This window comes from Manis javanica, chromosome 14 (genome assembly GCF_040802235.1).
Source record: "Manis javanica isolate MJ-LG chromosome 14, MJ_LKY, whole genome shotgun sequence".
NCBI classification, from domain to species: Eukaryota; Metazoa; Chordata; class Mammalia; order Pholidota; family Manidae; genus Manis; species Manis javanica.
In genome coordinates this window covers 79584431-79607472 of record NC_133169.1, presented here as the reverse complement: position 1 = coordinate 79607472, position 23042 = coordinate 79584431, and the positions used below count along the sequence as shown (strand labels likewise).

General features: G+C 52.7%; 1 protein-coding gene across 5 annotated transcripts in view; it reads right to left on the bottom strand.

The window, feature by feature from the left end:
• Positions 1-1516: 1516 nt before the first annotated feature.
• Positions 1517-23042, bottom strand: part of SNAP47 (synaptosome associated protein 47) — a 49909-nt gene continuing 28383 nt past the window's right edge. For 2 of the 5 annotated variants that reach the window (XM_073221179.1, XM_073221177.1), the window contains exons 3-5: positions 18241-18728; positions 14087-14211; positions 1517-2981 (exon numbers count right to left, since the gene is read on the bottom strand). In XM_073221179.1, the coding sequence (XP_073077280.1) occupies positions 2835-2981; positions 14087-14211; positions 18241-18728 (760 nt within the window). In that variant the 3' untranslated portion in view covers positions 1517-2834. The remainder of the gene's footprint in view (positions 2982-14086; positions 14212-18240; positions 18729-23042) is intronic. The other 3 variants (XM_073221178.1, XR_012124853.1, XM_073221180.1) reach the window with 3 other exon arrangements.

Here is a 23042-nt window from a genome sequence, read left to right as displayed (position 1 = left end):
CTTCCCCAGCTCTGTACCCCCACCCCTCCCCACCTCATCACCCAGCTGTAGCCCCACCCCTCCCTGTCCCCTCCCCCAGCTCTGTACCCCCACCCCTCCCCACCTCATCACCCAGCTCTGCACTTCCCATCCCTCCTCACCCCCTCCTCCAGCTCTACACCCATCCCTGCTCCCCACATCCCAGCTGCCCACAGCCCCACCCAGGCTGTCTGCTCTGTGCAGGTAACTCAGTCTTACAAAACCCACTGGCAAATCCGTGGGCAGTGCAAGGCCCAGCCCAACGGCCAGTCATATGCAAGGCCAGTGGTCTAGACATCTAGACACCAAGCCAGATACTAACAGGCTGCTTTTGCCCAGTCTGGAGGCCTCCATGGACCTCTCACTGCTCCCAGGCCACCTGTCCCAGGGCTCACACTGTCCCCCAGGGTGAGAAGGGACAGAGGTGGAGACAGGAGCCGGTGAGTACAGGGGTTCCCTCAGATTTGGCTGGTGTTCGGGACAGCAGCTGGTACAATGGGCAGCCCCGCTGCAGCCCCGGGATACCCTCATCCATGCCCACAGAGCACCGCTGGACCCTAGGCCTGCCTGCAGCCCGCCTCCCCACCTGCATCCAGGCGCTGCACATGGCCCTTACGTGGCCCTCTCAGGGTCTGCGATGGATGCCTTCCCGCTCCGCCCCTGCAGCTGCTTGTCGGGGAGGGGGCTGTGGGACGAGGCTGGCCAGCCTCCGGGACACAGCACCAACCTCGCCTTCAGCCCCATGGCTTTTCACTTTCAAGGTGAATCAGGGAAAATGACCTCCTCCACTAGCTCCCTGTTGTTCCCAGTTTGCAGGTGGGAGCCAAACACTGGAAATAGTGGGGTGTAGAAACCCTTTGCAAAAGCGAGCACTGACTGCAACTTGCACGTCTTTCAAGTTTTACTGAAACCCATAGCTAATAATTCAACTAGCAACAGTTGGGGGGGTTCCTCAGGTGAGGCCAGGGTTGATGCTCTGACCAATGTACCTCCAAGAAGGCATTTCACCAGGCCCCAAACCAAACCAAAGCCACTGGCTCTGCACCAGACCCCTCCGCACCCCAAATGTGGTATTTAAGTATGTCTTGAGATTTTTGTATTTTCTTCTCTCTCACAATTTCCGTGTGTGCTGACCTGGCATCTCCAGAGATGACTTGTGGACATCCCTACCAGCCGTTTGCCATCTTGCTCTGCTCCTCAAATCCAAGCTCTGCCTTCAAAGGAAGGATGCTGAAGCTCCGCAGGGCCTGCAGGCAAAGTGCCTGGCAGCCTGCCCTGTGGGGGGCTCAGCCCACGAGTCTGGGGCTGAGGAGTTCAGGGAGCTACCCTCCGAGACAGACAGCAGGACACTGGCAGCATGGACCTGGAGGAACACCCCTGGGTGGCGGCCACAGCGCCCTGTCACCTGCTCTCCACATGCACACTAAGAACCTGTTTGAATTTTCAAATGACCGGAAGAAAATAAAAACATGAATAACATTTTGTAACATGAACTGTGTGACATTCCAATTGCACAGGTAGTTTTATTGGAAACAGCAAGCCCATCATGCATAAACCTGGACGGCCTTCATGTAAATAGTGGACTTGAGACGTGTGACAGATGCTCGCTGGATCAAGGATGATGTAGGGTCTACCTGGTCTTTCAGAAGTATACCAACCATGCCCTAAACCAACAAAACAATCAGCCATTTTTGGTGAAATGTCAAGCAGTTCATTTTAGCTTATTGCTCATATCACAACTGCCCTATACATGGGTCTTGAGCTTTCCACTTTGAGTGTGAAATAGGCCCAAACCATGCGTTTCAGGAAGTACAAACACCTTTCAAGGTGACAAGCTAACATAACCCACCTACATCAGTCAAAGGTCAAAGGAAACATATTCAGGGGCAGGAATAAAGCCCAAGGGGAGCTTGACCACACATGGACCAAACACCAATCAGAGGGCAAGCTCCTCGTCACAAAGGTAAACACAGGAGGATGTCTTTAGACCCTGATCTAAACCCGGGGCTGATGATGATGGCAATGGGCTTAGATGGCCCCACAGCTCACCAAGGGTCCCACTGACCTAACGGGATCTGCCAAGTTCCAGCAATCACCACTCTCAGGACTGGCACAGCAGGGATGGCACAAGGCTCCCAGCCTGCCTGCCCATCTCCTCCCTTTGGTCCACTCCCTGACGTCATTGCCTCCACCCAGCAAGTCTCGCCTCTGACGTGGATGCAGAGGGGCTGCACTGGTGTGGGGGCCCAGGTAGATGGTCGGTGCCCTGCAGTGGGGTGGTGGGGAGAGTCAGTGTCTGGAGGCAGATGTAGGAGCGAGATTCCCCTTGTGTTTGTGTAGAAAGCACACAATAAAGCACATCGACTCAGCTTATCTGGGGAAGTAAGGTCTATTTCATGTGCAGGTATGTGGGCTGTTAGGAATATATTGGGTGTTTCTGGACATCAGAGGTTGCTGGACTCTTCAGTGATGTTAGAAAGGACACAAGCAGGGGACCCCACATGTCCCCCAGGGGAAATGGGGCACGTGAGGCGGTGGGTGTGCTAAGCTCAGAGAACAGGCAGGCTGTGAGTGGGGAGGGTGTGCTGGTCCACTGGGGTCTGTGCCAGGTGGGCAGTGGAGCAGAGGCCCCCAGAGCGGCAGTGAGAACAGAGAGGGGATGGGGCCTCTCTGGCAGGGACAGGCTGGCCCACACTGGGAGGGTCTGCAGGCAGGGCTCCCGAGGGCAGAAGGCACCACCCTGGGCGTGTGGCCTGGCCCTCGAGCAGCCCTGGGCCTAGCTGGCCTCTTGCCTGGCCGTTACCGGTGCTGGTGTCCTAGGCCAGCTTCTTCATCCTCCGGTCATGCTTGTGGATGGTGAGGGTTGTCTGGTCCACGGCCGTGGTGATGCTGTCCAGGGCCTCATTCTGCTTCTCCAGCTCCGCCTCGGTGTCTAAGGCAAGGCCCCTCAGCTTCCTCAGGATCTGCAAGACGCACAAGGGGCAGGAGAGGCTGTCTGTCCTCAAACTCTCCAGACAGTAGTTCTTCCCTAATCTTTTCAACCAGGAGGAAGCTGAGTTGGGAGGAGGGAATGTCAGGCTGTGCTGGGCTGGGCTGGGCTGCAGGGTGGGCTGGCCCCTCACTAGAGGAGTGGCCGCCCTGGGGCACGTGCAGCACGGGGTACAGGATGTGCTGGCTGCTTCCTGAAGTCTACAGGCCTGCCAGGACCTCAGTTTCACCTGCCTGAAGCCCATGGCGAGGCCAGACATTGTTTCATGATCTGCCTGCACCAAAGTGCTGAGCGCAGCCTGGAGCTGAAATGAGGCTTATGTATGTTTGAAATACGTCACACAAATGAAGCGGCAGAACCGGGTGATGGGGCAGCTGTACGGCACAAGTGGGCCTTCCCAGAACACCAGCTACCCCAGGCTCTGGCTCTGGACACATGGACGATGCATGGCAAGAAATGCCATGGGAAGGAGGCAAACCTGGGGCCCACAGGCCCCCACCCTGTTTTTGTGACTCACATGAGGGCTGCAGCTTTGTTATGAGTCTACCAGACTAAGCCTATTGTGAGATATGCTTTAGGCCAGAGTTCAGACTTCAATTCTTCAGGTTAACAACAAATGGGGGGACCTAAGAGAGACCAAGTGTGTGTGCGAAGTGCTCCTACCTCTTTCAGGGACAGCTCAGAGCCCTGGTGAGGTCAGACCAGCTGGGAGCCTCGCCTGCCCACAGGCCAGCCAGAGGCCTCTCTGAATGGGAGGTTGAGGGCCAGCGGGGGACAGCCAGGTGATGGGCTCAGGGTCTCACCCACTAGCTGACTGGGAGTGGCTTCTGCCCCACGCTGGCCCCTGGAGAGGCCGGCAGGGGACTCTGGGTCCCAGTGGCCTGAGCAGTGCTGCTGCCCGGAAAGGTGAGCAAACCAGGCCACGAGTGAAGCTCGGGAGGCAGGGTGGTACTGCGCAGCCAGAGGAGCTGCTCTGCCTGCAGAGGGGCCCACGCCTGACTGGGAGAGCTGTGTCTCCGGTTAGACACAGGGGGTCAGGAGGGCAGTGAGGCCTGCGTGAGCTCACAAACGTGAATAAGCTGTGAAAACTGTAGTGTTGTGTGAGATGTGCCAAGTCTCAGAGCCCTGTGATGCAGGAGAAGGGGTGCAGAGCAGGGCAGTGACAGATGCAGCCTGGGCACCGGCAGCCTGGGTCCCAGAGCCTAGGCACTGGGAGGCTGGGCCAGGAGCAGTGGCTCAGATGCTGAGCTGCAGTCTGTGGGAGCCAGTGGAAACTGCAGCTGAGTCACTTGCAAACCTGGATGCAGCTCTGGAAACTACACTGTGGGGTCAGTCGGCTTGGAGGGGGCGGGCGGATGACCTCACTGGAGGCCTTTTCCATCCAGTCCTATGACTTCATGTGGCTGAGGCCCAGAGAGCAGAATGGCCCCCACGCCCTGGAGGCAGGCCATCCCCTGGCCACTCTTCCCTTCTGTCCCCTGAATTGGTGCAACATGGCCGCCTGCCAGGATTGTGCGTAGAGTGTCCCCTGGAAGGTAGCCCCACCAATTGTGTACCTGGCTGCACAGACCCCTGTGTAGCAGCACCCTTGTGACCTCATTGGTCAGTCACCTCCGAAAGACCTGTCCTCAGGACCACCAGCTCTGGGTATGGACAGCCACCACATGTGTGCTAGCAGCGGGGGGGGAGGGGTGGCTTTCAGCAAGGTGGTGCTCCTCTCTGGTGACAGGCACATGGACAGGCAGGGGAAAGCCAGGGCCTGCACACAGGCTTCTTGCTTCAGTCACTCTAGGAAGTGGCCTGTCCTGTGTGCTTGTCCCCTGGCTGCTGACAAGAGGATCCTCAGGTCCCAGCTTCTCTTGGCTCACCGGCCACTGCAAATGGGGCTGAGATGCGGGTGGTGTGCGTGAAACCCCAAGCTCCAGGTGCCTCAGGGCAGCCCTGGTGGGGCTGTTGCTTGGAAAGCAGGTGCCATGGCAATGACCTAAGGTCACATCACTGACCCTGAGAGAAACTGCACATGTCCCCTAGAAAACACTGAAGGCCTGGCAGAGACCATCAGGGACAGGCACACCCAAAGGAAGCTGGCCCAGGACCTGTGGCACATGGAACTGAGTGACTTGAAGACATCCAGTGTCAGAGGGCCATGCTTAAGAATTATGTTTTCCAGTACTCACGGTTTTAAGAGTGAATAATGACTGGAGCAATTAATTTTAATAATGTATTTTACGTCGCTCAATCAACCCATGTATCACCACTTCCACACGAGGTGAATGTGGACAGTTATGACCAAGCAGTGTCCTCTTCACACACAGCCAGCAGGCTGGGCGGACGCTGTACTATAGCATATCCTGTGGACCAGCTGCCCTGTGTGTGCTTGGGGCCATGTTGCCACATGAGAGCCCCAGGCTGCACGCTGCGCTGTCGGTTATGCACCCCATCCTGTGCCAGGCATCTTATTTGGATGGTAAATTGGCTGCCCCTTCCCCAGGCCATGGTGCACACCTGGGTCCCCGAGTCTCTGCTTGAAAAGTGATGACACACGATTGTTTGTGAGCAAGAGCAGTGTTGGGCCTGCCAAAGCCGAGCATTCCCCCAGCACAAAGTCTGAACAGGCCAGTCCCTTGAACCTCCTGGTCTGGGCAGCCTCACAGAGACACTGGCCTTGGAAACGCCCAGTCTGTCAGCTGAGATGGTCTCCTGAGCACTGGGTCTGCAGAGGCACTGAGCCTCCTGGCCTCTGAAGCACGGGTGGAGTGTCTCTTCCCTTTAAGAAAAAGGGAAGCTGAGCTAACTGGAGGGCATCACCGGCGTCCCTCACACCGCGGGATGGAAAGGACAGGGAATGTGAAGTCTGGCCAAACCTAAGGCAGCTGCTCCTTCTGTGGCCGGATGACAAGCTGTCTAGTCATCCAAGCACAGCACTGTTCAGAGGCGCCTTCCCTGGGCTCCGAGTCAATGGCAGGCTCAAGTGGAATCTCCCCAAGTCCTGCAAACTGATAAATAAACCCCGTGGCCAGCCGACTCCCAGCCACATCTGTACCTATGTGGGCCTTGCCTCACGGGAGCACCACCTTCAGAGGACTCCATGGAAAACACAGTGTGCACCCACACAGAGAGGATGGATCACCTGGCACCCTGCAGGGCCAGCGCAGGAGGCTCCAGGGAGCGCTGGGCCCACTCACCAGCCTCAGTGGCTGGGCAGGGGTCGGCGAGAGAGGCAGGCCCCGAGGCTGGTCCCCTCTGGGAGAGGAGGGCCTCCGGCTCTGGCCACACGGTAAGGCAGCCACCATCCTGTGCCACAGGCTTCGGGGCGGTGGCTCTAATGCTGGTCAACATGAGAGCAGATGGGAGATGCTGGCTTTCCGACCATCATTGTATTGGTGAAGTCAGAACATTATGTGCAAAATAGCTCATTCAGTGGAGGAGGTCCACATCTCCAAGCAGATGTACTTCCATGTTGTGTGCCTCACATCAGCCACAGGCGGGACTGGAGATCATGGCCCAGCTCCACTGCGAGCCCAGGGGGCCAGGCGCCTGGCCTGGGCACACGCAGCAGCACAGCACACGGAAACGTGGGCTTGCTGTGTCAGCACCTGCTGCCACTTGCAGTCTGAGGAAAGGAGGCATCTGCCATATGACAGACATCAGGACCTAGGGCACTGCTGTGCAATAGGCATCTGAGGGAGCTTCATGTTTGCCAGACTGTGTGCCCTGATCCCACTGCCAAGCTGACTCAATGAAAAATCAAATGCAGCAAGAAATCAGTAGCCATTTAAGAACAGAGATGGGCTAAATCAAGCTGTCGGCAATGCCAAATCGGCGCGGATGGGCTGCGAGTATGCTGGAGAGACGGAAGCGCAGCTGAGGCCCTGCGGCGCCGAGAGCTTTCTAGGCTGATCTGGCTCAGGCTGTCCCCTCTGCCGCATTCCCTGAATGCTGGGCACCATCCACCATCTCCTCTAAGGAGGCCCTGGAGCCCCCGTAGTGGAGCAGAGGGTGGAGGGCCTCGCCCGACAGCCAGCACAGCAGCTTCCCCTGCACCCGAGGTCCCATGGGAAGGCATGGTGAGCACCCCCAGAACAGATCACGAGCAGCTTCTGGAGATAAGCACAAGGTCTAAAGAATGGCAAATCCCAACTGAGAGAGAGGTGCAAGGCCTTTCAGGCCCCACAGAATGCTCCAAGCTGGTGACTCTGCACGGTGACAGTGTCATGGCTGGTCAGAGATGCGTGGACATTCTGTGGGGCTCCAACTGGCCACAACTTCCCCAACATGGCACAGGCTACATCCTCGTGATGTCCACCTTGGGCACAGCCCTGTCCTGTAAGTGCAGCCAGAGCATGTCAGGGTGCCATGGGGTGTGCAGAGGCCACAAGCTTCAGCAGCCAAGCCAGGCCTACATCACAGATGGGGCCAGAGGATGGGGCCAGCATAAGGGGCCAGAGGATGGAGCTAGTGGATTGGGCTGGTGGACAGGCACTGTCCCAGCCACGATCAGTCCACGGTTAAAGCCACGGAACAATGAGGTCCCAGCAGAACCAGACCATCTGGTATTTGCTGATGATTGATAAAGTTAACAAAAAAGTGTTAGTAGTGAACAAAATGCCTAGGAGATCAGTAAGGACATGGAAGATGTGGGCAGCATCACATGCCAAAGCATCAGCACGGCACAAGGGACATTCTCCAGGACAGACCATGGAAGGAAGGCCAAAAAAAAATTCTCAAAGTTGAAAAGATTTAAAGTTACAGCTACCTTCTCTGACCACAGAGGAATGAAGCTAGCAATCTGGAAATCCAGAAAATTCACTAATGTATAGAAAACCAACACTCTTGACAAGCCAGTGGGTCAGAGGAAGGAGTTAATAAACTCTTTGAGACAAATGAAAACAAAAATACAACATACTAAAACAGTAACTAGTAAATCCAAGTAGAATTTATCCCAGAGGACAGGTATGTATAGTCCATCCTGAAAATCAATTGATGCAATACACCCCATTACTGGAACACAGGATCATCTCAATGGATGCAGAAAAGGCGCTGATACAATCCAATATCCCCTCATGATAAAAGCATCATTATACTTCCCAAGGTGACACACATAGTCAATGTGTCCTTATCAATTGCCAGAACCTTTGTTTCCCTCCAGAAATGGAAAAGCTGATGCTCAGTTTCATTTGCAACTGGAAGGGATCCTGAAAAGCCAAAATGATCTTGAACAAGAAGAATGCAGCAGGAGACATCGCACTTCCCAATTTCAAACCTAACCACAAAGCCATAGTCATCAAATAGTGTGGCCTGGGGTGAGGACTGGTCCATGAAAACAGGGACCAGAAAATGTGTCGATGGCCAGTGGGTTTTGACAAGGGCGCCAAGACCCTTCAGTGGGGTGGGGAGAACAGTCTGCTCCACAAATGGTACTGGACAAGCAGACATTCACATGTGGAATGCAGCTGGACCACACCTCATGCTGTGCATAAAAATCAACTCAAAATCATGGTCTTAGAAGAAAACACTTTACCCATTTTTTAAAAACGATTTGTTCTAATAAATCATCAAACCTCAGGGGGTTGCAGAAGTCCTAGAGGTCTAGGGACCTGGCAGGGCTGGTGTCTCAGGAGGGGGGCAGTCCTGTTGGGGACCAGGCCCTTTAGCTTGTGGTGTCTGTGTTAACAGTCATTGCCAGAACTGCACTGGAGTTCCCTAGCTGGGCTAGTGTCAGGACTGCATCAAAGCACCGAGAAGGTCAAAAGGCAGCCTAAGGAATGAGACAAACATTTGCAAACCAGGAAGCTGACAAGGGAGTGAGATCTAGAATACTTAAGAACTCCTACAACTTGACAAGCAAAAGGACTAACATTCAGTTAATGGATGGAAAGAGAACTCTGCTAGACATATCTCCAAAGACGACTGCAGACGGTTAGTATGCTCATGGAAAGACGCTCCTCATCCTTAGCCATCAGGGAGATGCAGGTCAAGCCACCAGAGACACGACGCCACACTACCAGCGGGGCCATGACAATTTAAAAACTTCAGAAAGGCAGGTAAGTGTTGGCATGCTATGGAAAAATTGTGACCCTGTGTTTTGCTGGTGGGGACATGAAATGGAGCAGCCACTCTGGAAAAGTCTGGCAGCCCATCGAAACAACACAGAATTATCCCACGACGGAGCAATTCCACTCCCTGGCACATGCCCCAGAGTTGAAAGCAGGACTCAAACAGAAACTATATGAGTGCTGCCAGCTGCCCGAGGGTGGAAGCCCGAGTCCACCCATACAAGGGAGAACAGAATGCAGGCTGTGCATACAGAGGGCATATGCAGCCTGGAGGGGGTCGTGACTCATGCCACCAGACACAGCCTGGATGTGCCCGGGAAGAAGAGTGGGATGCAAGGACAAACCTGGCTGCACTTTTACAGGCAGGAGGCTGGAGGGGCCCGGTGGGTGGGTGGGGCCTTGCCTCGTGGGGACCCCTCTGCTTTGGGTTGAGTAGCCCCAGGATCAGGCGCTTTCTGAGTCACAACCTAAGACGGCAGAAGTGACCAGTTTGTGTCCAGTGATCTGCTACTATACACACAATGGTGATGTCCGTGGGACACTACACAAAGCCACCAAGTACTCGGCTTTGAGACTCAGGGTTCACGCAAATCCTGACCCACAGGAAAACATCTGGGAAGGAGCCATGCCCAGGCATCCCCTGCTCCCCTGCACAGCCAAGCAGCTGCCCTGGGAGGCGCTCTGGACCCCTGCACCCCATGCACGGTCCCTGTGGGCAGTGGGGAGATGGCACTGCAGGCATCTGGGCTGCAAGCTTCCAACATGGTATGCCGCATCAGGTCTGTCAGCTGCAGGGGACACGTAGCTGCACACCTGGCAGGTCCTCTCATGTGGAACTGTTGTACAGACCAGAACTGTAGCTGGGGTGGTGGCCATGTTGTGAGGTGGGCCGGTGTGCTGCAGGCAGTGCAGGAGGCACAGGAGCCCACAGCAGCCTGGGCCGGGCTGTAAGCTTCCCTCCTGCCTGTCCAAGCAAGGCTCCAGGTTAACCATCAGAGCAGACAGGAAAACCTCAGTGCACGTCTACCAGGAAGGTGTGATGTTTCTCCCTCGGGGTGGCCCCTGCAGCAGGCTACTGCTACAAGTCAGTACCCTCACACTTCAAGGTGGAGGCTGAGGCTGGGGAGGGGCAGCTGGCTGGGTGGGCTGGGACCCCGGTCCGGGCTTGTTCTGAGATGCCATATGTGCACTCAGAAGTCCCTCAGTGAAGTCCCTCGGCACCCTTACCACGGAGATGATTTAGAGTGAGGCATCATGAGTGTATATGAGCAACTCACAAGGTGACAGATGCCAAGACGAGTAGCCTGGTTCATGGCCGACATTGGCTGGTATTGGAGCCACAGAAAGCAGCATTCCAAAGCCCCCCAAAGCCAGCACTTTCCTGCCCCGAGAGGAGCAGCCGGGGAAGGGCCCAGAGGGTGGAGCAGATGGCAGGGGCCTGCCAGGTCAGTAGACACATGTGGCTCTCCATGTGTCGCCCTGGCGCCCACTCCAGCTGAGGCCTGCATGCCCACCTAGTGCCAGCCATGCTCTCCAGGCCCCCCAGCTGAGCTGCCCCACTACCCAAGAAGGGCTTCCTGGGCGCAGCGTCCTGGGTTACAGATTCCTGGAGCACACCTTCTCAGAGCATGCTTTCTCAGGGCACAGATTGCTGGAGTGTGGTTTCCCAGAGCATGCCTTCCTGGGTTGTGCCTTCCTCAAGTGCAGATTCCTGGAAGGCAGATCCCTGAGGCATGGATTCCTGGGGCACATATTCCTGTCTGAGGCTCCCCACGGCATGGATTCCTGGGTGCAGATTCCCAGGGTATGGATTCCTGGGGTGCACCTTTCCAGGGCATGGTCTGGATACTGCAGCTATTCCCTATTGCATAGCTGTCTGGTGGCTGCCTATAGGAACCCAGACCTGCTGTGCCTGCAAGTGAAGTTGACACAAGGGAAACCAGGCTAACCATCCTGATGACAGGTTTCTCTGGGACTGAAGAACATCTGTAACAGGACTCACGCACATGGATAAGGGATGTGGGAGATGACTGAGCTTTTTCCTGACTAGAGGGGGTATAAACGAGCGAGGAAAAATTAAAAACAAGGGTATGGAGGACAGGGGAAAGGCCAGGATGGTGAGTTAGCCTGGTTTAGAAGATGAACTGTGTTCTGTTTCTAAAAAAAAAAGAAAAAAGGACATAATTTCTATGGTAGTTTCACAGTAAGTAGATTGTTTCAGGAAGGTTTCGGTGAATCTGCCAGCAGATATATGGGGGGCTTGGCAGAGAGGGTGGGGAGGTGTGGGGGGATATGGGGATGGGGGCATGGGGGACACAGGGAAGATGGACACAGGGACAGCAGGAAGGGGGACATGGGGATGGGATGGGGGCCATGGGGACAGAGATAACAGGGAAGGGGACATGGGGATGTGGGATGTGGGGATGCAGAGACAGGGGACGGGCCCTTGCTCCTGTCCCCACCAGTTACTCTCTGGTCACAGTGGCACCAGCTCTTTGCCAACAAATGGATGGATGTTCAAATGAGCTGAACACCTGAGTCCACACCCATGGCCCTCAGGATGGGGACAAGGACTGCTCTGGCCATGCCTCATAGGCCACGTGAGGCCACACCAGCTCCTCTCTGTCCCTCTTCAGTGAGGGGGTGGGTGCAGAGATCCCAGTATGGGACAAGACTGCCCAGTGGGAGGAGGACCGATGACAGGATGGTGTGGGGCTCAGACAAAGGTGCAGCACTGAGGTTGAGGTGGCACGTGGACTCACCCCAGCATGTCCGGCTCCACTGCAGCCCTGTCTGCCTCCCACAGCTGCACAGCATGGCCAACCACAGGCTCCTGTGCTGGCGCAGAGCAGGTGTGCCACTCCCATCCCAACAACAGAGTAAGTCACGGATGGCCAAGAGCATCTGTGGCAGAAACCCAGTGGGATGGAGTGGATCTTATGTTGCTGTTTTCCCCAGAAATTTAACTCACTCCTACCTAGGCGTGAGCTTCGACTGCTAAGCTTAGTATTCTCAAGTTCCCTTGGACACACTCTGTGACACCAGGCTCTCTCAGCAGGAGTGGGGGGGGGGCAGCTGCCCCCAGTCTGCCCATGATTGCCCTTCCTTGGCCCTGACACCCACGTCCGCACTCAGCCCACAGGCCTGCTGCTACCAGTAAGATGCCCAGCTCTCATCCAGAGCTGCTGGCAACGGGCTGACGGTGTAGATGTGCCCTCTTATGGGGAAGGCTGGATCCTTGCTGATCATGGGGAGCACCTCTTCACCATGGCTGCAGGGCATGCCTCCTGCCATGTGTTCAGGGAGGACACATTGCATGCAGCCATGGGGATGGATGCCCCTCAAAGCACAGACACAATTCTCACACTTCCTCCAGAAGGCTGTAACCCCACTTGAGCCCCAACACAGCAGGACCAGAGCATATCCCAGCCACAGATACCCCTGTGGGAGGGTGGGAGCAGGGTCCCAGATGCCCTACCCCATGCCCGGAGATCCCTGCTCCCTCAGGACCGCCGGGCACCTGCCTCCACAGGACTAGGGCTCTGCAGCCCACAGCTGACTCCATCGTCAGGGTCCCAGACCCAGGGGGCATGTCCAGTAGGTGGTTGGGGGCCTGGGTTGGCAGCCTGAGGTTGGGTGTCTGCATCAGGGCCTGTGTTGGGGGCTACAGTCAGGGACCTGGGTTGGCAGCCTGAAGTTGGGTGTCTGCATCAGGGCCTGTGTTGGGGGCTGGGGTCAGGGACCTGGATTGAGGGCCTGTGGTTGGCCAGATGTGGGGAAGCAGCCCTCCTGTGTCATTACTAAAAGTGACTAGATTGGACTAGGAAGAGAAAGTGACAAGTTGCAAGTAGTTGAAATGCCCCAGAAGGGACAGGGCTGTGCTTTCAGAAGTCCACATTGATGCAGACATAACAAGAGCCCTTCCTCAAGGACAGGGTTTAAAGACAGTTTTCGTGTACCAGTGGAGGTGCTCCATGCTGCCCATGGCACGGCCTCTCCAGGCAGAGCCTCTGGAGCTGCAAGCTGAGCCAAAGACCCACCACAGGACGGGCGGAGAGCGAGCTGCGTGCCACTGGGGAAACTGAGTCAGGAAGCTGCGATGTAGAATCTTGACATGACAGATGGCTCAGTGTTCCCAATAAGTCAACTGCAAGGGTAAAATCAGAGGGCGGAGGTAGGCCAGCCCTGCAGGCAGCTCCCTGAGTGTGTGCACAGCCTTGCAAGGGCCTGACCCGACCCAAAGAGCAGTGCGTCTTCTGGGGGAGGAGGCTGGGGTTCCAGCTCACTCTTCACAGGCAAGCATGATGTTTCCGTGTTTGTTTTAACAGTTCTCATCTTTTAAAGATGCACATGGCAACATTAACGAATGAAACACTATGCTATCCAGGTATTTGTTTCCAAGCCATTGCCAGTGTATCTCAGGAAGACCAGCTGAAGTGGTCTATTAAATACTGTTCCCGTTTCAATCCTGGACAAAGTGGAAGCCTCCTCAAGAATCCAGGTCCAGGCCTTGAGAGAGACGGGACAGCAGCACCCTCAGTGTATGTGCCCCTGTGGAGTGCACACACACACACATGGACACATGCACACACATATGTGTACAGAGGACACAGTGTACACATGTACAGACAGCACACACAGAGCACACAGCACACATGGATGCACACTGAGCATGTGTACAGAGCACATGCATGGACATGTAGAGCACACACATCCAGCACGTGTGTACACAGAGCCTGAGTGCATGCATACATGTAAGCATGCACATAGCACATATATGCTCATAGGTGTGCACGTGTGCAACAGGTGGCTTTGTGCGCAGAAGCACTGTGTCCTTGCATGATGTTGAGCACAAGGGACCTGCAGCAGGTGCTGTTCTTCCCTCCACCAGCTACCAGAGCAGAGCTGGTGGGGGACTCCTGGCAGGTCCCTGTAGGTGAGAAGCAGGCATCACCAGTGGGGAGTTGCCTTAAAGAGGAAAAAGTGAGTGGCCTAGGGGGACATACCACGTGGCGCATGTTACCTGTCCCAGCTCCTGGGTGTCTCCCTCGGAAATGAATGGCATGCTGCTCTGCACTGAAGGCAGCCTGCTGTCCGGGCTCCCCGAGGAGGGCTCACAACACCCTGCATGGTCCATTAGCTCAGATGCTGGAAGGGAAAGTCGAATGGCAGTGATGTCTTCTAGTGGGACCAGCACAGACACCCAGACTTTCCAAGGAGGGATGCTGGACTCCCCAGGCTCGGTGGGCCCACCGCTCTACTGGTCCCCACCCCTGGCCTGCCAGGGTCCGTTTCTGCCCACCTCCCACCCATCTGGGCTGCCTCCCTCCCACCCTGGGCAGAGCATGCAGCACTGAATACTTGGCTGCCTCCTCAGCCAGCTCTGGAAGGAAAGCCCCTTTATTGTTACAAAAAGACTACCGACTTGGGGTATAACCTCTAACACTCGGGGCCCTAGTGACGTGCACAGCAACACACCAGCGGGCCTCATCTGCAGAGTGCTGCAGGCCCCAGAGCACGGGAATGGCCAGCCAGGGAAAGTCAGCACTGCCTGGCCAGGCTCCACTGGGGGTTCTGCTCCTGCACCTGTGCTGGTAAACCTTGTGGAGGAGCAGTGAGAGGGAGGACAGCAGGCAGGGTGCATAAAGAGAGGCTCAGCCTCCCACTGCAGGCCACCGACCTGGGTATGGGGCACTGCCTCTGGCGGCAACCCTGACACTGCAGGGTCCATGGCACCACAGTCTGCTAACCTCTGCTCCAAGTGCAGACCCCATATACACTTCATACCTACTCAAGGGTGCACGGGGTGGAACAGGGTCTGGAGCCCAGCCCAGTACCTCTGAGCAGCCTTCTCTGCTTCAGCAGAACAGGGCCAGGGGACTGATGGAGAACCCATACTTCCCCAGGACCCTCCTGGCAGGGAGCAGAGCTGCCAGGACAGTCAACAAATGCACCCAGGAGAGCAGAGGTGAGGAAATCCGCTGACACCACCTGCCCAGCCCTGCTCTGAGGAGACTGCCATCCCCCCATACACAAAATCCCCCCCGATTCTACCCTTGACACAACTACAGATTCACCATCCCCAAGAGTATCTAGCAGAGCAGGAAAGAACAGTGGCTCTCAAGGAATGCGCAGGCAGGAGGGACGGCTCCTTGGTTCCAGAAAAGCAGCTGTGGCCACAGGACCCCACCCCCACTCGGGGCTGCAGGTCCTCAGAGCCCTTTACCCACCCTATGGGTTCACAGGACGGGGCCTGCATATCAGGTCAGGACTCTGCTACCTGAGAAGAGGGTCTCTCGTGAGTGGCTGCCTGGAGCCTGCCCTGCCCTGCCCTGAACTTTTTACAGTCGTACATGGTGTGTGTGGTGCCCTTGGACCCAGCCCGCCCTAGGTGCTGGGGATGTGTGAGGAGAGCAGACCTGGGCTCCATGCTTGTGGCCAGTGTGAGAACAGTGGGCAGAGGCCACATGCACGCCCCACCCTGGTGGGTGCTCAGGGATGGCTTGCCAGAGGGGCAGTCAGCAAATTCTGAGCCATGAGTGGGGAGAATCTTAGTCATGTTCTGCATGGACCTCCCTGTCATGTGTCCCCAAGCCAGCCTCCCTGTGGATCTGAGCCAAGATGAGACCCGACCCTGGGGAGGGCACTGTGCCAAACCTGGCCCCTCCCGAAAACCTCAGGGCGGTCAAACAGGGAGAGGCTCAACTGTCAGGCATGGAGATGCCCCAGTGTCAGGTGGGGTCCTGGGTGGGATCCTAGAGATGTAGATCTTAGGGTCATGGGCCCCGGAGAGGAGCTGTACACCCTTTCCCAGGCATACTGGCCATGTCCATGTCAGGTGGCAGCTGTGGGGATTGGCAAGGGAGACCCAGACACCCCCCCACACACACAACTTCTGCAGTCTGACCTTGTCCTGGCTGTAAAGGTCATTTCAAGGGTACACTCCAAACACCAGCCCCTGGAAGATATCACCCACTGAAGCCAGCAGATACTCCTGCACCCCTGGTACTGGTCTGGCCATGCACATGCCACCACATAGGCCCAAGAAGTTCTGGACACTGACCAGCAAACGGTTCCCATCGCTAGATGCTGCCCTCTGGCCATGCTTTTTCCCAAACCAGCTCCTGGGCCCACCTGAGAAGTTGGACTCAAGGTTCTGCTCCACTGCTTGAGGTTTCCAACATGGGCCGTGGTAGCTGCAAGCACAGCAGGGGTGAGGAGGGAGCTCCTGGTGTTGGCCTGCCACTTAGTGCTATGCTGCCATGACCCAGGATGCTCTGGCCCCTGCAAACCCATAGCTGCAGGCACACCACCCACCAGCCCAGGTGGTCTTGCCAGGGTGCACGGCCCTTCCTGCCCAGTCCGGTGCAGACACTGTGGGACCCTGCCCAGAGGCTAGAGTTGGCACTCCTCACCCTGGACATATTCAGCTTACACCACGCAGACAATCGCCACTGAGCTGGCGGCCCGGGCATCACTCAGTTCAACCCTGATCTGGGCTATGCTGGGAAGATGAGTATATAGGTGGTGAGCCCGGGGCGCACTGGCTTTAGGGTGGCCTGGCTGAAGCATGTGAAGGGCCCCCAGGGAGACCTGCATCTAAGGAGGAACACCCTTCCCACCGGCTGGCCTGTGGGGCATACACTTGCCCACTGGCCTGCTGTCTGACCATGGCACAGAGGCCTGGGGCCGGCCTCCTGCTCTTCTCTGCCCTGTCTGCCTCCAGCCAGCCATCCTACCTCCCACAGTGCCTGTCTCACACTCTTCCCATGGGCTGGCATCTGTACCACGCCTGGCACACTCACATCTGCTACCTTATGATTATCCAACCGAGCGGTCTTGGGGCCACTTGCCTGACATAAAGCCCGTGAATGTGCCGGAACCACACAAGAACAAGGACTGTGGGCTTGGCACTGCCCGGGCAAGGGGCTGCCCCATCAGCACCAGCGGACTGATAGCCGACCTGGTGTCTGCCTGCAGCCCTGGCCCGTGCCTCTACTCCAAGGGCCTCTCCAAGAGTGTGGGGGTGACCCCGCTGGCTTGGGTATCAGAGAGATGCCCAGTCAGGCTTGCATGGGCCCGTGCATAAGGTCCCTCTGGTCAGGGTCTTGCATTGCTGGCACAGCCCACACTTCTGGCTCTTCTATGAGATGGCTTCTGTGTCCTGTCTTGAGTGAGGAGCCAAAGAAATCCAGAATTGCCAAGAAAGTAAGTTTTACATTAAGTTTTTCATTAACATTCCTAGCATGTTGGTACTGGGGACAAAGCTATTGTAGCATATTTCTCTCTGAAACGTGAATCCACCCGGAATAACACTGAATGCCAGACAGGAGGCACGGGGTCAGATAACACGAAGTTACCTACACCTGGGGGTGGGGGGTCAGATAACACTGAGTCACCCGCAACAGGGGGAGGAGGGCAGGTAACACTGAGTCACCCCCACTGACAGGGGAGGGGGCAGATAACACCGAGGGGGGCAATAATACCAAGTCACCCCCCACCAGGGGGCGGCCAGGATGGGGGACCCTCAGAATGCATGTTCTAAGTGGTGTAAGTACATGCCCTGCTTCATACCAAACATGGAAGCCAAGCCCATCTACAGCCACCATACCCCGCACAGACCTGGCAGGTAACACCATGGTCATGCTGCCAGGAAAGGAAGGGTTTCAAATACATACATTAACTGTGATTCATTTTTCAGATTCCAGTACCTAAACACAGATCTCAAGGGTGTGTGGGAAGATCTGGATTAATGCCCAAGAATCTGGGAAGATGCTGGGTCAGGGGTGAGGGAATGGATGCCTCCAGAGCAGGCAGGCATGGTGCTAGGTAAGACCCTGGGTGCTGGGTCTCCCATCACACAGTGGGAAGAGGTGAAACCACCTTACTTGAAGCTTGCCTTTGTTCTGACAGGGTCACCAAAACCCACTCTGACCAAATTAGAAACCCACGTGGTTCTCAAGCGTGTTATGAATCTGAGCAATTAAGACTTGCAGATAGCAAATTCTAAGGAAAATGTTGTGAAATTATTTTTATTAATGAGTAAACAGGCAGGAACAAGTGAGCAGAAAAGCCATCAGCTGCTCTGAGTGATGCATTATGTTAGGTGTGCTCATGGTGCACCAAGCGTGGCTGCAATGCCAGAGGTCTGTGCGGGTTGTTTCAATGCTCACTCACCTGCGTGCCAGAGTGAGTTGCCCTTCTCTGCTGCGGAGGAGGTTCCAGTGCTTCTGGGCATCAAGGTGCTGTCTAAAAACTCAATCTTCTTGCTGAACTGCACTTCCAAAATGGGGATCACCTCTGGCATCTTGGCAGATATCAATTGGTAAGCTATGTCTGGCTTCCCAATGAAGCGCTGGCGGATGCTGATTTCATAAGGTGTGAGAACCTTAATGTCATCTACATCTTCTCTTTCAAATCTGTGCACGAGCAACGAATCTGCGTTGTGGATTTCCAGCCCAGAGACAAGGATGGTGAACCTCCCTGATTTAACATGCGATTCTGTTCCCTGGGAAATGAGAGCAGGAATGTTGATCACTATTCCTTCTTTTCCAAAACCTTTGGAACTAACGACGGAGGTGCCTCCCCTGGGCTTTGTTTCTGATGGCATCTTCCAACTCTTGGAGCTAAAGGGCCACCAAGGAGATTCCAGTTCTGTCAGTAACCTAAAAGAGCCAAGAAAACACAGGACACTGGTCAGCTGAGTTTTAACAGAAAGGCTTATCGGGGATATCATACTCAGCTTTACGATATTGGGCAATAAAGTAAATTGGACAACTTATGTGAAATACACAAAACATTTGAAAAGCCCACCATAACTGAGGCAAAAAAAAGGCAAGAATTTGAATAGCCTCCCAAAGAAATTGAACCTGTAATTTAAAATCCTGCCACAGAGAAAACTATGGTTCAGACAGCTTCACTGATGAATTCTGCCAAATAAATGAGGAAGAAATAATAAGAGCAGTATACCAACCCTTTCAAAGAGTAGAGCAAGAGAGAATGCTTTGCCCATGCAGCTGACAAGCCCATTGTCACTCCTAGGCCAAAACCCAATGGGGGCATCAGAAGAAGATGAGCCCAGAGCAGCAGCCCTCAGCAGCTCACACGCGATTCCTTCCAAGAATGTTGGCAGGTCGAATTTAACACTATGTAAAATAAAGAACACTCTATCACGACTAAATGGCATTAATCCCAGGAAACTGAGGCTGGTCTAACACTGTAAAATCAACACAGTTCATGTCATTGGTAGAAAAAAAAAGAACTGTATCATCATCACAAAAGTTACAGAAAAAGAATCTGACAAAATTCAACACTCACTCATGTTAAGGCTTCCAGCAATAGAAATGGAGGAAATTTCCTCAGTCTGATAAAGGACACCTATAAAAAGTTACAGGCACCAGATGCCTAATGTTGAAAAAGCCAATTCTTCCCTCTAAGATCAGAAAGTAAAAAAAATAGGCAGACTTCCAAACTGAATTTTGAAAGCCTCCCCCAAATCACCCACAGACCTAACAGCAAAGGGCTGGCCTTCTCAGAACAAGGCTGACCACCAACTACACTGACCCTGGGACAAACCCCAGGTACCAAGCCAAGCTAAAAAGTTAAAACATGTAAAAAACAAATAAAAAAGGCTGAGTAGAGATGACAGGTGTTGCACACAGCAGTGGAAATACACGCCACAGTCTGGCCCAGGCAAGTTAATAAAATGAACAAACATACTCTCCCTACAATATGAGGGGAGAGCTCAGAATCAAGTCACAACAAGATATTAAAATGCCAACTTTCCTAACCAAAAAGTATGAGATACATAAAGAAACAAAAAAATGTGACCCATATAAAGGAGAAAAAAGCATAGTAAATAGAATCCATTTCTGAGAACTCAGATACTGGATTTAACAGATAAAGGTTTCAAAGCACTCACTATGAATGTTCAGGAATTAAATGAAACCATGTTAAATGGATTAAAGGAAATCGTGCTGGTGATGATTCATCAATGGACTATCAATACAGACAAATTATTAAAAAAAAGAACCAAATGGGATTTCTCAAATAAAAAGACAATAACATAAGTGAAGACTTCACTAAAGGGACCCAAGAGCAGATTTAAAAAGATAGAAGAATCAGTGAATTTGAAGACAGATCAATAGAAATGATGTAATCTGAAGATAAGGAAAAGAGGAAGAAGGAAAATGAAGACATTCTCAGTGGCCTGCAGGTATGCTGACCACAGCACCAGCATACACACAGCATGGCTGCAAGAGGGGAAGAAGGGACAGCCCTGAGGTTCCTCCCTGAGGGAGCTGCCAGGAGCCAACCCACTTGGCCCAACAGCAGTGGCAGACTTTGCTGCCTAACAGGCAGAGGGAGATTCTCCCAGCTTCCTTGGCTCTGTTTAAGTGCAGCCAGGAAGGTGCCTGCAGAAGCCAGCCCCAAGAGTTCCTTCTCCCCACAGGTGTCCAAATCCAGTGCTGTGTGTCCAGCCCGGGTGGAGGTGCACATCAGCCCACCCACCCCATTATCTCTGCAGCCCCACCATTGCTGCAGGCCATGAAGAGGGCAGCCCTGCCCACAGCGAGCTCAACAGAGAATCCTGAACTGATCCCAAAGGCAGTGGCTGAAGCAAACTGCCAGTACAGACAGAAAGACACTCCACCCACTGAATGTTAACAGCTGGGGCCACCACAAAATAGAACCAGGTGCTATAGAGTAAAGAATCTTGAGCTTCTGGGCACCATAGGATGCCTTCTTCATAAAGCTATTGTTCTATAGGCCGGGAAGCATAGCAGAACCATCTAATAATACAAAGGGAGAAACACAAAAACCCTAACAAAATGAGTAGGCAGAGGGATATGATCTAAACGGAACTACAGGACAGAACCCCACAAAGAGGGCTAAATGAATGGAGATCACCAATCATACTGATAAGTATTACAAAATAAAAGTCATAAAACATGCTCACAGATTTACAGAAAAATATTCAAGATCTCAGGGAGGACTTCAACAAAGAGAGAGAGAAGACCTGAAAAAGAGCCACTCAGCTGAAGAATATAGTAACTGAAATGAAACATACAATCGAGGGATTTGGGAGTAGATTGGTGCAGGTAGAGGAGACAGTGAAAGAGATGGAAACTAGAGAACAGGAAAACAAAGAAGCTGAGGGACAGAGAGAAAAAAGCATCTCTAGGAATGAAAGAATGGTAAGAGAGCTATGTGACCAATCCAAATGAAACAATATTCACATAACAGGGTTACCAGAAGGAGAAGAGAAAGACAAAGGGATAGAAAGTCTCTTTAAGGAAATAATTGTTGAAGACTTCCCCAGTCAGGGGGAGGAAATAGATATTCAGGTCATGGAAGCACAGAGATCCCCTAACAAAAGGAACCCCAGGGAAACACCACCAGGATATAAAATAATTAAAATGGCAAAGATGAAGGATAAGGATAAGGATCAAGATTAGCAGCCAGAGAGAGAAAAAAGATAACTTATAAAGGAAATCCCATCAGACTATCAGCAGACTTCTCAACAGAAACTCTACAGGCCAGAAGAGAATGGCATGACATATTTAATGTACTGAAACATAAGGACCCCCAACCAAGAATCCTCTACCTGGCAAGATTGTCATTTAAATTTGAAATGGAGATTAAACAATTTCCACATAAACAACTGTTGAAGGAATTTGTACCACTAAGCCAGCCTTACAGGATATGTTAAAGGACTTCTGTAAATGGAAATGGCCCTAAGGCTAAATAACTTTCACCAGTGAAAATAAACCCACAGTAAATGTAGTAGACCAACTAATTACCAAGCAAGTACAAAATTAAAACAAAAGAACCAAAATCAACTATATACATAATCAGTCAAGGGATACATAAAAAATGCATACTATGACATTTAATATGAAAAATGTGGAGGAGGAAGAAGGAAAAAAACTACCTTTAGATTGTGTTTGAAATAGAGTAACCAACAATTTAAGATAGACTATTATATAGTAAGGAAGTTATCCTTGAACCTTTGCTAACCACAAAATGAAAGCCTACAATACACACACAAAATAAATTAATTAAAAAAAGAGAGAAATCCAATTATAAAACTAAAGAAAAGCATCAATAACAAAAGAAGCTTGTAGGAGAGGAAGAAAGGAAAGAGAGGAGCTATAAAAACAGCCAGAAAACAATTAATGGCAACAAGTACACATCTATCAATAATCACCTTAAATGTAAATGGACTGAATGCACCAATCAAAAGACAGAGTGGCAGAATGGATAAGGAAATAAGATCCATTTATATGCTGCCTACAAAAGACTCAATTCAGACCCAAAGACATACACAGACTAAAAGTGAAGGGACGGAAGAGATATTCCATGCAAATAATAGGGGGGGAAAAGGCAGGATTAGCAGCACCAATATTAGAAAAAATGGATTTCAAAACAAAGAAAGTAACAAGAGACAAAGAACATTACATAATGATAAAGGGGTCAGTCCAACAAGAGGATATAACCATTATAAATATGCACCCAATACAGGAGCACCTAAATATGTAAAACAAATACTAACAGAATTAAAGGAGAAAACAGATTGCAACACATTCATTGTAGGAGACTTTAACACACCACTCACATCAGTGGACTACCAGACAGAAAATAAATAAGAAAACAGAGGCACTGAACAATACATTAGATCAAATGGGCTTAACAGATACCTACAGAACACCCCACCCAAAAGCAGCAGGATATACATTTTTCTCAAGTGTACATGGAACATTCTCCAGAATAGATCACATACTAGGCTTCAAGAAGAGCCTCAATAAATTCAAAAAAGGCTGATATTCTATCAAGCAGCTTCTCAGACCACAATGGCATGAAACTAGTAATGAATTATATGAAGAAAACAAAAAAAGCCTATAGACACATGGATGCTAAACAACATGCTTCTAAATAATCAATGGATCAATAAACAAATTAAAACAGAAAACAAGCAC